A 2,118-nucleotide genomic window follows, 5' to 3' on the forward strand; every position below is an offset into this window, starting at 1 on the left:
GGTACTTTATGTTCCTAGGAGACTCTCTTGTTTCTTGGAAATCCAAGAAACAAAACACTGTCTCTAGATCATCCTCAGAGGCAGAGTATCGTGCCCTTGCCAACATATATACTAACTAAACCATTGGAACCTATTGTTTTCAATCAACTTTTAAGCAAGTTGGGAGTGATTAATATACACTCTCCATCTTGAAGGGGGGTATTAAACATATTGCTCATTGTATTAATCATTGTATGCATCATCTAACAATCCTGACCCATGGCTTAGTTCATGAGGCTTTTCTCTTTTTTTTGTTTTTCTGGTTTATTGCAGATTATGCAGGTCATAATATAAGGCTTCATGGATTGTACATAGGTTGCTGTATGGATTGGCTTTAGTAGTGGAGCATCTTACCTTTAAGCACATGTTGAATATGCATCAATAAGTTGGTTACGAAGTTGTTAAATCAGTTTCAATTCTGTTTTCTTCCTTTCCAAGCAACACATGTTATATAAAGAATGATGCCTCTGCCTTGGAAAATACACAAGAGAAAACCATTGCAGTCTTGATAATACAATAACACTCTCCATCTCAATTTTATGATGGATTCCTTTAAATGGAGAGACAAATGCATATTTTTGCCCTTGTTTTTAGTGATAAAAGTGTAATTTTATTATAATAAAAAAGATAAATATATCATTAAAATTTACATTCCCTTTTGTTTTTTAAAGTATTTATGTCTCTATTAATGAAGAAGATCGTCAGTCTCTTTAAACACCTCCCTTATTCAAGGAAAATAGGAAACAATGCAACCAATTGGCATTATTGTATAGAGACCACCACTACAGAAATATGTCAAATGCAAAACGTGTGAATAAGTTGTTTAAAGATGGGCAATATACTCATAAAGTTGAGTATATATATAGATGAGAGATTTCTTTAGGCTTAATTTAAGTTATATTAATTACACTCAATTTCAGTGATTTATTTTCTCAAATCTAATATACCAAACGAGTGAGTGAAATAAATGATGAGAAAAAAAATAAATTTTTTAAATAACTTTTAAATTTTATTCATCTAATTCATTGTATTTATAAAAATGAATAATTGAGATAAAGTATAATTAGTGCCACATGATCTAGTATATATATGTATATATATGTTTTTGCTTACATTATCTACCTAAATTACTTCACCGAACACACAATTCACAAAGGTTTCTGCTGATTTTCCAAACCCGCCAGTGATGGAAAATGTTGCTGCGTTAAATCTCATTGATTCTTTCTGGTTTGAGCATAACATTTTGAACAAAACCTCAGCCTCATTAGTATCAATACCAACAAGTTCTTCAGAAAATGTTGATCATAAAAAACAAGAAGAATCATTATCAGAACCAAAGCTTGCAAGGATCCAAATCAATCATACAAGGTGCAACAGTGACCAATCCTTAACAAGCCTCAAAGATGGTTATTATCCTGTTTCACCAGTTTATGTTGTTCCATTTCAAAAGCTTCAAACCATTCTCTCAGGAAAAGAAGTCACAGACTCAGAACCTGAAAAGGATGTGTTATTATCAGCACCACCTAAGAAGAAGAAATTCACAAGGAGGAAGAGAAGTGGAAGCAAGAGTTTATCAGATCTTGAATTTGAGGAGCTAAAAGGGTTCATGGATCTTGGTTTGGTAGGATATAAGGTATGCCCAAGAACCAATCTGCCTGATTTATAATAATAAAGTTGTATTTATTATTATCTCGTTATCATATTTATTTTTTGTCAAAATAATTAATATGAAAAGTCCTTCATTAAAAATAGAGATTATAATAATGAGAAATAAATCTTTTATAATTTTAATCTAAATAGTTCTTGATCATAGGATTATTGAATTTAGGACACCATTAATCCAAATAGATCAATATATGTATAGTGGTCTTTATTAGATAAAGATTAATAGATCTCATTTATTAAACTACACATACAAATTGTGCATATAGAGATATGACCATTGAACTGACTCAAAGGAGAATTCCTAATGGTTAATAAATTACCTTTGAATTGTCAATAGGATATTCTTATGAAGAAATATACATTTTCCTTAGACTTGAGATTATCATAGTAATTAACAAGTTATTTATTATATTT

The 2,118-nt window shown here is 30.4% G+C and overlaps 1 protein-coding gene across 1 annotated transcript in view; it reads left to right on the top strand.

The window, feature by feature from the left end:
- The window catches only part of LOC109348719, an 11,337-nt gene continuing 10,389 nt past the window's right edge, over nucleotides 1,171-2,118 (top strand). The window contains exon 1 of the mRNA XM_019589272.1: nucleotides 1,171-1,656. Within this exon, the coding sequence (XP_019444817.1) occupies nucleotides 1,226-1,656 (431 nt within the window). The 5' untranslated portion in view covers nucleotides 1,171-1,225. The remainder of the gene's footprint in view (nucleotides 1,657-2,118) is intronic.

Source organism: Lupinus angustifolius, chromosome LG01 (genome assembly GCF_001865875.1).
Source record: "Lupinus angustifolius cultivar Tanjil chromosome LG01, LupAngTanjil_v1.0, whole genome shotgun sequence".
Taxonomy (NCBI): domain Eukaryota; kingdom Viridiplantae; phylum Streptophyta; class Magnoliopsida; order Fabales; family Fabaceae; genus Lupinus; species Lupinus angustifolius.